The sequence below is a fragment of the Canis lupus genome, chromosome 32 (assembly GCF_011100685.1).
Source record: "Canis lupus familiaris isolate Mischka breed German Shepherd chromosome 32, alternate assembly UU_Cfam_GSD_1.0, whole genome shotgun sequence".
In the NCBI taxonomy this organism is placed as follows: domain Eukaryota; kingdom Metazoa; phylum Chordata; class Mammalia; order Carnivora; family Canidae; genus Canis; species Canis lupus.
In genome coordinates this window covers 32800371-32814507 of record NC_049253.1, presented here as the reverse complement: position 1 = coordinate 32814507, position 14137 = coordinate 32800371, and the positions used below count along the sequence as shown (strand labels likewise).

Below are 14137 nucleotides of genomic sequence, written 5' to 3'. Positions count from 1 at the left end.
GCTGACCCGCCAACAACTTCCTTTCTGGAAAGCTGCTCATTCTGGCTTTCTGGCAGCTCATGTCTCATCCATCCCTGTGCTCACAAAGGATGCTTCAGAGGCTTTGACACCCCCCGCCCCTTACCACATACACACACAGGATGAGGAAAATCGATGAGCAAAGGAGAATTTCCTGTCTGAACTTAAGAGATCTTTCAAACACATGTGACTGAGGGAATGGATAAGTCTGAACATATATTATTCCAATATATTATTTTAAGAGAATTCTCCTGCTTTTTTTCAATGTTTTTCTAATTACTCTTTTATCAATTTTGGCCCAATTACTGATTAAGTGTTCTAGACACTTTCTAACTGAAAAAAATAGAAGGAAAATATTTCATAACATATGAAATAATTAATTATTCACTAATATATACATTATACATATTTTATTATAATTCAACTATATATACCATATTTTTAATAATTGTTACAATAATTATTTAACTGCCATTTGAGATTTGTATAGTACTTCTGAAAGACACAGGACAAATCCTTGTGGTTCCCTCTAAGGCAGGTTTCTCAGGGGGAGCCAATAGACGTCGAAATATCAGAATCACCTGAGGAGCTTGCTAAACTCATAATCTAAGGTTAGAATGGAGAATCCAAACATTCAAACTCACCCAGGTGGCTACTGAATAGTCAATAAAGTTTGACAATCACTGCCCAATAAATCAAGTCTTAAAATCCATTCTGAGATACAGAGCATATGTCTACACCCTCTTGTTATACCTTTCATCCACATGCTATTTTCAGAATAAATGGATTTCAATCTACTGCTTGTATCTTCATTTGGAAATACCCTTTTTAGTTTGACACATCTCTGCCCACACACTCCCCACTAAGCAGCTGTGTCCTTCAGCTACAATCATTGTTCTATTTACAGGACAATTAACTCTCAGTTATGCCCAGCACAATTTTTTTTGCAAGGTCTCACATTCATGAAAACAAGAGGAGGAGGAAAGCTGCCCACTGCTTCCTCCTTTTTATGCCAGTGCCTGCATTGGTCAGCTGAGAGCTCTTGATTTCTCATTAATTGTTAGATGTCAGCAATGACACTTCTGAGAATGCTCAAGACTAACTCAAGGGAATTAAAACATATCATAAATCTTTAAAAGGCTTCACCCTGCTTGACTTGAGACTGCCAGTAACTTCTCTCTTCAAAGGTTGGTTCTTTTTGGGGATCAAAAATTAGAAAGTCCGTCTTGGTGCCACCAAATCGCAGGTATGCAGGAGACAAACCTCTGGCCAGGGTACGAAGCTTTGGTGAACTGTTAGAAGACAAGTGAGAAATTAAAATTATTTATTTCCCAAGACAATCCAGTCAAACATGCTTACTCTCTTCTCTTTCACTGGGCCTATTTCTTAATATGTAGCTGTAAGGCCTTGGAGGGAGAAGTCTTATTGCTATAATGGAGAAATCTCAATCTGCCTCTTTTTAATTGAAGATCACACTCCTAGGCACCTACAGGCAACTTGGAGCTCTGACTTTGGCAAGAACTTATATTTTAACTTGATAGGTAGGATAGTGTTCAGTGCTTTCAAAACACTCATAACCTTTTATGGTTGATGAAGGAAAAGAGGTTAAGAGAGTGGAAACTCTAGGAAAGATGACTGTGTTTCTTTGAAAAATAGATTGTCTTCAAAAACTTATATTCTTAGAGCACCTGGGTGCTCATTCATTTAAGCATTGGACTCTTGATTTCCACTCCAGTCATGATCTTGGGGTCTTGGGTCAGCCCCACATCAGGCTCCACGCTCAGCGGGGAGTCTGCTGCTTGGGATTCTCTCCCTCTGCCTCTTCCCCGACTCATACTCACGTTGTCTTTAAAATAAATAATAAATCTTTTCTGAAAACCTGAAAAAAGGTTTATGTTCTCAGAGAAGTTCATAAGTGAGTTAGGAGTCTTTCTCTGCTCCCTAACTCTGGCTTTCAAAGAACACCATCCTTCTAAATTTAAGTCAAATGGATTAGAATTAGATAAGATCCTAATTCCTATCATTAACAACTCTAGTCTGAGCAATTCTAAATGCATATCTCATCAAGTCAAACATGCTCCTGATAGGTGACTAGTATGTTCTCAGAATGGCACCAAATGCTCTAGAATGGAATTAGAATGATTTATAAACCCTTCTCTCAGAAGGATGAAGATGTCATGGATATTTAAGTGAACAAAACTAAGATAACAGAAGACACAGGTAGTAGGAAGCTATACATTTCTGAAGTCTCACACATGTGATTCTGGCCACACTACTCTCCAAATTCTCTTAAAACACATAAAACCAATGCTGTGCAGTTCCTTGGAATGGTCCAATTACTTAGCTTACATGTGGGTTCTTTCAAATTGGAAAATCATTCCAGGAGGACAAATTAGCAATACCTTCTAACATCCTAGGAATTAGAGACCTGACCTAAAGTATCTAAAATTTTAAGATAGTGCTTAACTATATATATGACTCAGGACGCCTGGGTGGCTCAGTGGTTGAGCCGTCATCTGCCTTTGGCTCAGGGCATGATCCTGGGCTCCTGGGATTGAGTCCCACACCAGGCCCTCTCCTCAGGGAGTCTGCTTCTCCCTCTGCCTATGTCTCTGCCTCTCTCTCTGTGTCTCTCATGAATAAATAAAATCTTTAAAAAATCTCTATATACCACCGTGTAAGATGTTGGAAAGATGTCTTCATTTATGCCTAGGAAAGAGGACTTAAAAGATGGAAATAGACCAAAGATAAGTCTCCTGCATTAAAAACTTCAGCAATTCCTCCTTGCCATTTTTGTTTGTTTGTTTGTGACTTGAGAGCTTCTTATTGTACTACCTTAGCATTTTTGCCTTCATGATCTTCTTCTTCCATAAAAAAAACATATTTAAAATTATATTTCATGATGATATTTCTAAAAAGACAAACATGTTAGAGGAGGCTGGGTAGCTCAGTCGGCTAAGTGTCTAACTCTTGGTTTCAGCTCAGGTCACGATCTTGCGGTCATGGGATCGAGCCCCAAGTCAGGCTCTGTGCTTAGCGGGGAGTCTGCTTCAGGTTCTCTCTCCCTCTCCCTCCTGCTCTCTCTCTTTCTCTTTTTAAATAAGTAAATATTAATATTAATTAATTGATATCAACATTAATTAATATTAATAAAATAAAATTAATTTAAATAATTAAATATTAGTATTATTTAATGTTAGTTAATTAATATTAATTAATATTATCTATTGAAACATCTTCTTTGACCTAAAGGTTCATTTACTTTGGATCTTACAAGAAGTTGGAATATTTTCATGGTCCCCTAAGTGTGTTACAGGTCCTAGCATGAGGAAATGCAGCACAGAGTGAGGCTTCAAAAACAGTATCAGGCTGGGTTCAGTGCTGGCTGAAACACCCAATGGCACCAAAGAACTCCAGGAAGGATGGCTTCTGCCATGAAATCCTTAACAACTACCAGAAGATAAATGCTAATAACCTTGACTAAGTCAGGATTCAGATGAAAGCCATTTCCACTTTGCTACAAACCCAAACAAAAATAAGCTGTAGGGAAAGGAAGAGAGCACTTTGTTTCATGGGCACAGAGTTTCAGGTTGGGAAGATAAGTCTGGTCTCACCAGACTTCTGTTTTAAAAAAGAATCTCAGGCTGCAGTGTAAATAACTGAATAGAGGGACAAAGACTGTGGTCATGTTAACATAAATAGAAAGTGATGGGGGCGCCTGGGTGGTTAAATGTCTGCTTTTCAGCTCAGGTCATGACCCCAAGGCCCTGGGATGAAGCCCCACATCGGGCTCCCTGCTCAGTGGGGAGCCTGCTTCTCCCCCTGTCTCTGCCTCTCCTCCCCTCCTCCTTCCCTGTCTCTCATGAATAAATAAAATCTTTTAAATAAATAAAACCCAATACTATGGCTCCTGCCAAGTAAAGAAAATCACATGTTTCAAAAGTATTGGTATTAAAGACCTTTTTGTTTGTCTCTTTTGTAAGGGAACATTTTCTTGTTTTGATAATACAATATTAATGCCCTCTAACAAAAACCAGATTTTAAACAGCTGCAAAACATGTCATAAAACAAAATTGATCAGAGGTATGCTATTCCTATCATATACAGGAAGAAGGGGGGATATACCACCACCACAGTGACATGGAAATTAAAAAAAAAAAACAAAAAAAAAACCATAAAAGCAGCTGCAGACATTCCACTTCCAGAGCAATTTGTTAGGGGAAAGAAAAGTCTGCAGGTATTATTTTACCTTTGGTGTAAAAATAAGCTGCTTATCTCTGACATGAAAGCAGAGGTGTGCTGGAGCCAGCTTGTACCAGCTCCTATCAGCTGTGAGAGCCAGTTGTCATATTTTGAGAACAAGTTATTAAACTGTTGGCAGTTTGAAATCAGCCACAGTGGGAGTATTTATACCACAGAAATAAAAACAACAACAACAACAACAACAACAAAACCCCAAAACCCATAAATCAGTTTCCTGTCCTCTCCGAGAGTCAATTGTTAAACATTTCCTAGAACATGGGACATGAATTCAAGCCACTGGTAGGACCATTCAGAAGATAATGTGACGTGAAAGCAGGCCTAAGTCGGAGGTCTGAGGAACATCAAACATTTAAGAAAGCTAGAGAAAGAGGTGAAGAAGTGTTAAAGAGGTGAGGGAACCCCTAGAAACAGAAGCGACATAGACCTGAAAGGATGAGAAAGCATTTCCGTTGTCAACCTTGCCAACTGTTTCCAAGAGATTCCAGTCCTTTGCTAGGGCTGCAGAATCAAAGTACCACAGACTGGTGCCTTACACACAGAAATTTACTCTTTTATGGAGGTTTGGAGGTGGAGGCCAGAAATCTGAAATCCAGGTGTGGGCATGGTCATACTCCCTCTGAAGCTACGGGGGGAAGGATCCGTTTGGGGCTCTCCTCCAGCTTCTGGTGGTTCCCTGCTGCCGTGGGACTCTAGTCTCCACACAGCCTTCTCTCTCTCTCCCTCTCTGGAGGCCTATCTGTCCCCAGATTTCCTCTTTTTGTAAGGACATCAGTCAGAATGGATTAGGGCCCCCTCCATTCCTCTACAACTAGTTCTTAGCTAATTATATCTGGAATGGCACTATTTCTAAACAAGGTTACGTGCTGAGGTATGACTTCACGTGCTGGGTTAAGACTTCAAGTGTATGAATGGTGGGGGAATTCACAGAAATTCAACCCATGAGAGACACCAAATAAGACATGGATGGAAAGGTGTTCATTGGATTTTGCAATAAAAGGTCACGGGTGTAGAGGTGCCTGGGTGGCTTAACTGATTAAGCATCTGCCTTTGTGGAACGCCTGGGTGGCTCAGCAGTTGAGTGTCTGCCTTTGGCTCAGGGTGTGATCCCAGGTCTGGGGATCGAGTTCCACACTTGGGCTCCCTGCATGGAGCCTGCTTCTCCCTCTGCCTGTGTCTCTGCCTTCTCTCTGTGTCTCTCATGAATAAATAAATAAAATGTTAAAAAAAAAAAAAAAAAGCGTCTGTCTTCGGCTCAGGTCATGACCCCCGAGTCCTGGGATCAAGTCCTGAATCTGGCTCCCTGCTCAGTGGGGAGTCTGCTTCTCCCTCTATCCTTCCCCTCATTCATGTACGTGCTCTCTCTCTTTCTCTCTGTCTCAAATAAATAAAATATTTTTATTTAAAAAGAGGTCACTGATGATGTTGGAGAGATTGCTTTTATGACACAGTGATAGGGACTTCGTGAAGGTGGAAAGGACGGAGTGGGCAGTAAGGAAGGCCGCCAAGGGGAGAAGAGAGCAAGGGCAGATCCCCTGGCACATGTGCAGAGTGGGGTTTGAGACAGGATAGCCTTGAGGATGTTTCCACACTGTGAAGAAGGACCCAGTCATGGGGAGAGGTTAAAGACAAGGGAGAGAAGAGATGACTAGGGAGCAAGAGGGGACAGAGAGGAAGAAGCAGTGGCCTGAGGAGAGAGAAGGAAAGAAAGCTACATGTGGCTGTGGTATGTGCACAGGCTTGGTGGCAAGAAGAAAAAGAAGTTCTTATCCAATGACTTCGTTTTCTTTGGGAAATAGAAATGTAGTCATATGCTAAGAGTGTGGAAGTGGAGATGGGATCGGGTTTGAAGGAAGTGGAGAATGAGAGGGGCAGGGAATGAAGAAGTGAGGGGTAGCACCAAGTAAGTCCGGAGACCAAGAATTTCTAGTGCAACCCCATGTGGCTGAGCCATTCCGCTCCACCCTAAAAGCGCATAGCCCAGCTATTCAGTGTGGCCAGCAAGACGGGGAGCAGAGGCAAATACATAAAACAGGCTTATTAATATGCACTATAATTCATAATTAGGTAATATTTTTTGTTCCCAGACTTTATGTCCACTTTATAGATCCCAAAGAAGGAAACTAAACTGAGCTGGATTTGGGTTTAGCAATAAGAACAACAGGGCCAGAGTGTGGGGATGTCATCCCAAGAACCAATCATGTGGGAAACCAAGAAAAGAAGCCCAAGTGAGCCATGGAAGAAACAGAGACAGAACAAGGCTGTTTGGTGGAGGAGCTTAACAAATGGTTGTGGTGGGGGACACTTGGGTGGCTCAATGGTCAAGTGTCAGCCTTTGGCTCAGGTTGTGATCCGGGGTCCTGGGATTGAGTCCTATATTAGGCTTCCTGCAGGGAGCCTGCTTCTCCCTCTGCCTGAGTCTCTGCCTCTCTCTGTGAATAAATAAATAAAATCTTAACAAAACAAAACAAAACAAAATGGTTGTGGTGGACCCACAGAGTGAAAGGTTAACAGGGTAAGGTATGTAGTCCAAGAACAGGAGATCTTCTTTCTTTTTTCTTTTTTTTTAAATTTATTTATTTATTCACGAGGTACAGAGAGAGAGAGAGAGAGAGGCAGAGACACAGGCAGAGGGAGAAGCAGGCTTCATTCAGAAGCCCCATGCGGGACTCGATCCCAGAACTCCAGGATCACAACCTGAGCCAAAGGCAGATGCTCAACTGCTGAGCCACCCGGGCATCCCCAGGAGATTTTCATTTAGGGTTTCGATGTTAAAAGATTCTTAGTGATGAAAAGAGCCAAGGTGTGGCCATGCCATTAGGTGGCTGAAATGGGGTGAAGCAGGGTGTGCAGGTAAGCTGGCTCCCTAAAAATAAGTGCCCTGCTTTTTAGCATTTGCCAATTTCCATGGTGTAAACACTCACCAGGCTGATTTCAAGGTGGCAGTGTCATGTCAGTGAATGTGGAATTGGGAAGGGATGCACATCTTTCGTAAGGTGATGCAAGCCAGCTCCAATAGAACATTGAGAAAAGAGGATTATAATGTGTGGATATGAAGTCGTTGAGAGACACTTGATTCAGGAGGACCTGAAGTTATCTAGGATGATGGTGGGACATGAGAGTAGAGGAAAAAAGTGTGAGGTCAACGCTGATTTTTAATCGGTAAGGAGAAGTGAGTGAGAGCAAAGCCCACACGGAGACAGTGAACCTCACACTGGAGTCATGACAGTCATCTCCAGCATGCATTGGGTTCATGCAAATTCAGTAGTTTAGACACTTTGTATAAGTTATTTCACTCAATCCCAAAACAACTCAATGAGATAGGTTATTATCCTCTTTTTACAGACAAGGAACCTGAACAAAAGGAAGCTATTGCTCAAAGTCACAAGCCGGCAGGGGTGTGAACTACATTCATACTGGTGGGTGATCACGTAGAAGTTGTGCTGGTGGATGGGAAAGGTGCTGCAGATTGTGTAATGCGCAGCTTCTACTCCAAAGGGCTACCTCAGGGAGGCAGCCACGTCTGCTTTGGCACTAGGATCTTTAAAGAAGAGCCAAGTTTTAGCCAGGGCAGGAATATTCTGTGAGGAAGACATAGGGTTGCCATGCAAAGGGCTCCAGGGAGCACAATGAAAGGTCTGGGAGGGAAAGGAACAGAGGAGCACGTCATCAGAGAGACAATGCTTCTCCAGGCGTCAGAAAATGTGAGTCTATGGCTTGCAACTGTTCTCCATTCTGTTTCTCTGGCGAGGGTTAAGTCTCTCAGCAACAGCACATAGAGGGCCTGTGGTTATTTGCAATATTGGCTTTCAAAATGTACACTTGACTTTGATCAAAAGCAATTTTGTCCATGAAGATGCAGAGATCAGATTATCAAAAGTCATTATTAATAACTATCTAATGAGTTGGCAAAAAGGAATGGACGTTGTTGAAAAAAAATAAGCAAACCCTTATAAAAAGCAAGCACGACTGCACGATTACTGCTGTTGCTGTTCAGCACTGCTATGTCTGCTCTGGAGTAGTTGGGGTCTCTAGCACTGACCCGATGCTCCTTTTTTTTTTTTTTACCTTGTATTACAGAACTGTGTGTGTGTGTGTGTGTGTGTGTGTGTGTGTGTGTGTGCATGTGTGCGTGTATGTGTATGTGTCTTGTTTGAAGTGTGGACTTCACTGCCCAGAAGGTAACCATTAGCCACATGTGGCTGGGACTTGAAATGTGGCTAGTGTGAATTGAGATATATTATGGGTATGAAATATACACCAGATTTTGAAGATGTAGTTTGAAAAAGAATGTAAAATATCTCATTAATAGTTTTATATTGATTACATGTTGACATGCTAATACTTTGATATTTTGTGTTAAATAAAATATATTTTTAAAATTAACTTCACTTTTTAAACTTTTTTTTTGATATAGAGAGTGAGTATGAGCAGAGGATAGGGGGCAGAGGGAGACGGAGAGATAAAAATCTTAATTAAGCAGGCTCCGCGCCCAGTGGGGAGCCCAACATGGGGCCCCATCTCAAGTCCCTGCCTGAGCCAAAATGAAGAGAGCTTTGGGGTAAAAACCCAGTAGTGCAATTGCTGGGTATAGGGTAGCTCTATTTTGAACTCTTTGAGGAACCTGGGAAATGAACAAAGGTTGCGACATGAAATGAAAAGACAAAGGTTGTGTAAGGGGCAGTGTGGGCGGGGGGTTGGGGTTACTGGGTGATGGGCACTGAGGAGGGCACTTGATGGGATGGGCCCTGGGTGTTATAGTATATGTTGGCAAATCGAACTTCAATTAAAAAAATGAAGAGAGCTTAACTGACTGAGCCACTCGGGTTTTACCTTTTTTTTTTTTTTAACATGGCTACTAGAAAATTGTAAGTTGCATATGTAGTTTGCTTATGAAGCTCACATTGTATTTCTACTGAGCAGTGGTCTTGACACTCCCATCTGTGAGGACAAGTGCCTTTTTAGAGCTCTGCACATTGTCAGGCTTAGAAAGTTTTTGATTGGGTTGTTGATTAGTTACCTTTGGGAAGAAGGCAAACTGAAAAGATGCTCCTTGCCAATTCTAGAGTGTTCTATCACTGGCATTTTAAGTTCTGTGTACTCTATGTTCTCTAATTGCAAATATGAAAAAAGAAAAACCACATCTGTTTGCCATCATGGGAAACCAGAACCATGCCATCGGATTCAATTCACTTGGGCCTCTATTGAAGCGCCTCAGAAGACTGGACCCTGATTCTCCTACTCTCAGGTCAGTGCTTCTTTTCATTACATCAATCTTCTCGATTTGTTTCTGGACAATCTTTTTCCTCTATACCCTACTCTACTGCCTTTAAAAAATATAAACTGCTTTTAAGAAACAAAACAGATGAACATAGAGGAAGGGAAGGAAAACTAAAACAAGATGAAAATAGAGAGGGAGGCAAACTGTTAGAGATGCTGACCTGTAGGAAACTAACTGAGGGTTGCTGGAGAGGCAGCAGGTGGGGGACGGGGTAACCGGGTGATGGGCATTCAGGAGGGCTCGTGATATACTGAGCACTGGATGTTATATGCAACTGATGAATCACTGAATTCTACCCTCGAAACTAATAATGCACTATATGTTAACTGAATTAAATTTAAATAATTAAAATATAAATATATACATATACATGTACACATACACAATACACATATATACACACATATGCTGCAGACTTTACTTTTGTGCACTCTTGCCCCTGCAATTAGTATCTGGGCTCAGCCTCTGCTCCTTCATGAACAGCTGATTGACTAGGGGTCATTTCTTGAGTCTCCCTAAACTTCAATCCCTTTATTTCTTAAAAATGGAGATACAGGGCACCTGGGTGGCTCAGTGCTTGAGCATCTGCCTTTGGCTCAGGTCCTGGGATCGCGTCCTGCATCAGGCTCCCTGCTTTTTTCTCTGCCTGTGTTTCTGCCTCTCTTTGTGTGTCTCTCATGAATAAATAAATAAAACCTCTTTTAAAAATGGAGATAATAATAGTCCTGTCCTCATAGTCTTGTAGTGAGGACCAAATGGATCAATACCTGGAAGATGCTACAAACAGGGCCTGACAAGTCAAAGGCTCACTTAGTACCAGCTATTTCTATTAGCCCTCTTCTTTTTCTCCCTCTCCTTCAGCTTTTATCTGCTCAGCTCTTGCCACCTGTGCCTGAGCATCTTCACTTTTGAGGAACTGTACAAGAATAACACCCACCTCACAGGTATTAAGCTTAGTGTTGCCATCTGAGATGGCCAGGTCACTTGGGGCACAGTGCTAACCATCCTGGAGAGATGGACTCTCAGACCCTAATTCAGAAGCTAGGTCTTAGCAGACAGTGAGAGGGAGCTCCTATTGGAGCTTCAGTCTTGTAAGTGGCAGCTGGGAATAGTATGAAGTGGTTGCAGATGCCCCTGCTGAGCAGGCCTTAAAGACAGCCTCTGCCCAGGGAGTGGACTGGAGTGGGTGGGAGCCAGCCCTGGAGAAAAGCCCATATGAACACTGAGTTTTGTAAATCAAAGAAATAATTTTATCTATTGCATACTACACTCTTGGTTTTCATTATCATCCTCCAGCCTTTAACCAAGAGGTGGGGACCAGCCAGGCAGAAAGAGTGCTATGGGAAATGAAGAGACAAAGGTATCACCCTTGCTGAATTGCAGACCAGAAGTTCTGTGTGTGTTGGGGGCAAGGAGATGAGGATGGTGCTAGTCAATTGGTTAGCTTGACTGCAGGGCATCAGGCCTGGATCCCAAAAGTTGTGCTGTAGGGTTTTTTTTTTTTTTTTTAAGTTTCTTCCTGAAACTTTATTTTTTACTTATTACTTATTTATTTTTAGAAAATTTTATTTAATTTATTCATGAGAGACACAGAGAGAGGCAGAGACATAGGCAGAAGGAGAAGCAGGCTCCATGCAGGGAGCCTGCTGTGGACTCGATCCCAGGACTCTGGGATCACACCCTAAGCCAAAGGCAAACGCTCAACCACTGAGCCAACCAGGCGCCCCACTGTAGATTTTCTTCTTTTGGATCTGTTTCTCCAGGAAATATCCCCAGATGCCCTTTCTTGGGGAAGGGTGGGATGCACAGTAGCTGCAGTGGCAGAAGAGGACCTGAGTTCTCACATTTTACTAAGTGGTTCAGTTAGTGCTTCTGTGTTCAGCAAGGCACCTCACATCTTCTCTTCTCCTCTCAGCCTCCCACCCCACCTCTGAAGCAAGGCCTGGGGTCCTCAGATATGGAGCCCATAGTTCAGCGTTTCTCCAGAATAAACTTTCTGTCTCCCACCCACCTGCTATGTGGTATCAGCTTTCTATCCCCAAGAGGAAAGGGCAAAAAAGTGGGGATTCCTCTCCACCAGGAAATTCTCCCTCTCCCGCCACAGGGAAAGATGGAGGTTAACTATGATCAAAAGAAACACTCAGACTACTGGTGAATGGTTGGCAAATACTCCTTATTTTCCAGGAAGAAGCAATGAGTTTAAATTTTAAACACTTTGTGTCAAACACTGTGCTACCTACTTATTTACTACCATGAAATCCTCATAATGGTCCTACAAAAAGGCTTTAGAAGTTGTATTCTACAGGTACAGGATTGGAGGCTTGGAGTTGCCAAGCAACCTGTACCAACCAAGCCACCCATCTTCGGTAGAAGTTGGGAATGAAGCCAGTGTGGTCTGACTGCCAGTCTCTTCACCATTAGGCTATTAACCTGCTTTTCTTTACAGAATAAATGATCAAAATTAGCAATGGCAGCTGAAAGCATGGGCACAGGCAGGACAGCATCTAGGTGTTTGGGAATGAGAAGATTCCCAGCTGTTTGGACTGGTTGAGGTGTGGCCCTCCCTGGAGACTCTCATGACCTAGATGAGTGGCCTAGATGACCTGGGACTGTCCCTGAAGTTCCCTGTCCTGGGATCAGCCTGCATTCATGGGGCAAAAGCCAGCGAACAAGCACCAGTTTGTCTCTCTCAGGTGAGAAAAAAAAAAAAATTACGGCTGATTTTGCAGCGGTAAAATATCTTCTGGAAAAAATAATCTTTTTATTAAGACTCCGTAAGTCACTGCAATAGTTTCCTATCTCTCACTTATTTAATATTTAGATTAAAAAATAGTATAATACTGGAAATCTCTACCTTGTGCCTAAAACTACTCCTTAAAAGTTTAATCTAGGGACACCTGGGTGGCTCAGCGGTTGAGCATCTGCCTTTGGCTCAGGTCGTGATCCCGGGGTCCTGGGATCGAGTCCTGCATTGCGCTCCCTGCAGAGAGCCTGCTTCTCCCTCTGCCTGTGTCTGTCTCTGGGAGTAAATAAATAAAATCTTTAAAAAAATACAAGTTTATTCTAAAATACATAAAAGTATAGTTTATACGCACACACTTATTTTCCTTTGAGACCTTTTCCATCTGACTTTTTAACTTTTTTTTTTTTTAAACCTTCCTAACAGTTTAAGAGAGGGGAGCCTGGTCCACAGTCTTACCTCTCCTACACTGTGCTGCAGACTCGAGGGCTCACAGCCTCCAGGTGCACTTGCCTGGGTGCCCTCCTCCAGGCGGGTTTCTGGGGCAGGTGGGAAGTTTCTTTTCCAAATTTCCCCGGGATATTGGCCCTTAGTTGGCGCTCAGGCAACACTTGCTGAATGAACGGAGGCGGGAAAGGGCGGTCTGGGGGGGCAGCTGCCCCGGAGGGCGAAGGGGGCGGCGAAGCAGGGGGGGAGAGAGGCAGGGACAGAGGGAGAGACGGCTCCGGGCGTGGATGTCCGGAAGGCCGGCGCTTACCCCAGGATGGTGAGGAACCGCGGGTCCGTGGCCAGGCTGGCGTCGATGGTGAAGGACAGGAACGCGGGGCTCACCTGGTGCACCGGCCGCTCGGTGGAGAAGTCCAGCTCCGCGGGGTCCTCGGCCTGCACGGGGCCCGCCAGGGCGCCCGGGGAGAAGGGGCCGAGCGGCCCCAGGAGCAGCAGCAGCAGCGGCGGCGGCGGCGGCAGCCGGGCCTTGCAGCGCAGCAGCATCGCGGCCACCTGGCCCGCCCGCCCGGAGCCGCCCGCCGCGGGAGCCCGGAGCTCGCGCGCTGCCCCCGCCCCGCCGCCGCGCGCTTTTCTCCCCGCGCCTCACCCCTCCCACTGCGGCCCGGCCGCCCTCCCCGCCCTCCCCGCCCCTCCCCCGCCCGCTCGCACTTCCTTGCACGCTTTCCCCGCGGGACCGGTCACACCCACTTACGAAATCCCCCGCGCGCGCTCGAAGGGTGCGGACCTGGCGCGGAGCCGAGCGCCCGGGCATCCCGACCCGGGGCACCTTTCCCGCCGGGGCCTCGTCCAGGTGGCGCCAGCTCCTCTGAGCCCGACGGAAGCTTCCAGCTGGGCATTCCTTGCTGCCCATCCCGCCTCGCCTGGCCCAGAAACACTTGCCTGTGCCTTGACTGACCGCGTGTCCTCTGACCGCAGAGCTGCTTCCTAGGCGGCTCACCTTCCCCCGAGGAGGCGGATCGGCCTTCAAAACTCCCTACCGACTTACCCTGCAAACAGCACTTGCTGGAGTCTTCAAGTATCAGGTGTCCAGCGCCTGAAACTCAAGCCTGAGCTCGGGGCGTGACTGTCTCTCGAATTGGGAGCTTTGGCCAAATTTCCCCTCTGCAAATTCATCTTTAGCTGTTGGGCAAACTCCTTCAATTTTCCCTTGATGCCTTCCATGGGTATGTAACTGTGACCAGCAGGACGCACTCAGGGCTTACTCTATGCCTGATGCCCTAAGAGATGCTTTACTTGCATTCCCTCTCATTTGCACGTCTCTGCCAAGTGTGTATTGTGCGCGGTTTACACATGAGGACCCAGGCTCTAAGACACTGATATGTGCAAGTGTC

General features: G+C 44.6%; 1 protein-coding gene across 1 annotated transcript in view; it reads right to left on the bottom strand.

The window, feature by feature from the left end:
* Positions 1-13360, bottom strand: part of HPSE (heparanase) — a 33278-nt gene extending 19918 nt beyond the window's left edge. Inside the window, exons 1-2 of the mRNA XM_038582255.1 lie at positions 13057-13360; positions 1165-1310 (exon numbers count right to left, since the gene is read on the bottom strand). Coding sequence (XP_038438183.1) covers positions 1165-1310; positions 13057-13289 — 379 coding nt within the window. The 5' untranslated portion in view covers positions 13290-13360. The remainder of the gene's footprint in view (positions 1-1164; positions 1311-13056) is intronic.
* Positions 13361-14137: the final 777 nt, after the last annotated feature.